The sequence below is a fragment of the Cryptotermes secundus genome, unplaced genomic scaffold, assembly GCF_002891405.2.
Source record: "Cryptotermes secundus unplaced genomic scaffold, Csec_1.0 scaffold1680, whole genome shotgun sequence".
Lineage (NCBI taxonomy): Eukaryota > Metazoa > Arthropoda > Insecta > Blattodea > Kalotermitidae > Cryptotermes > Cryptotermes secundus.
In genome coordinates, this window is record NW_019731603.1 from 223,216 (window position 1) to 223,681 (window position 466).

General features: G+C 44.6%; 1 protein-coding gene across 1 annotated transcript in view; it reads right to left on the bottom strand.

Moving 5' to 3' along the window:
• Positions 1-242, bottom strand: part of LOC111867296 (protein FAM151B) — a gene marked incomplete at its 5' end in the record, with an annotated part of 6,799 nt that extends 6,557 nt beyond the window's left edge. The window contains 1 exon segment of the mRNA XM_023857021.2: positions 108-242. Coding sequence (XP_023712789.2) covers positions 108-242 — 135 coding nt within the window.
• Positions 243-466: the final 224 nt, after the last annotated feature.

Sequence of the window (466 nt, forward strand, 5' to 3'; positions counted from 1 at the left end):
GGAAGCACATGCTTGGCTTGCCCTCCAGCCGAAGTCCATGCACCCGACATATATCGTGCATGGGACATAAAGGGTTAACAAAACATATTTTTTTGCTGGAATTCTACCTTTCACTGCATCCTCCAACTCCCGCCGGCTATTGACAGCATGAGCCCACGTCACTGCTGTTAGATTGCTTCCGGTCTCGGGGAAGTATTCTTCTATCGATATGGCTGAACTGCTTCCGGTCTGAGCCAACAGAACTACAAACAGGGTTTACAAACAATTAATTTCCGTTAGCTCTGAAGAGTTTTGACGATGATGTATAACACTCGGGTTACTGAGTGTTTGGACTTCGTCCATCGCCCGCTATTCAAAATAATACAATATTTCGGAAACTTAGGTTGTACAGTGATTGAAGCTAGCTCTTAACTAACGTAGCCTAGACAGACACTGCAGATTATGTGCAGTACACGTTAATACACGT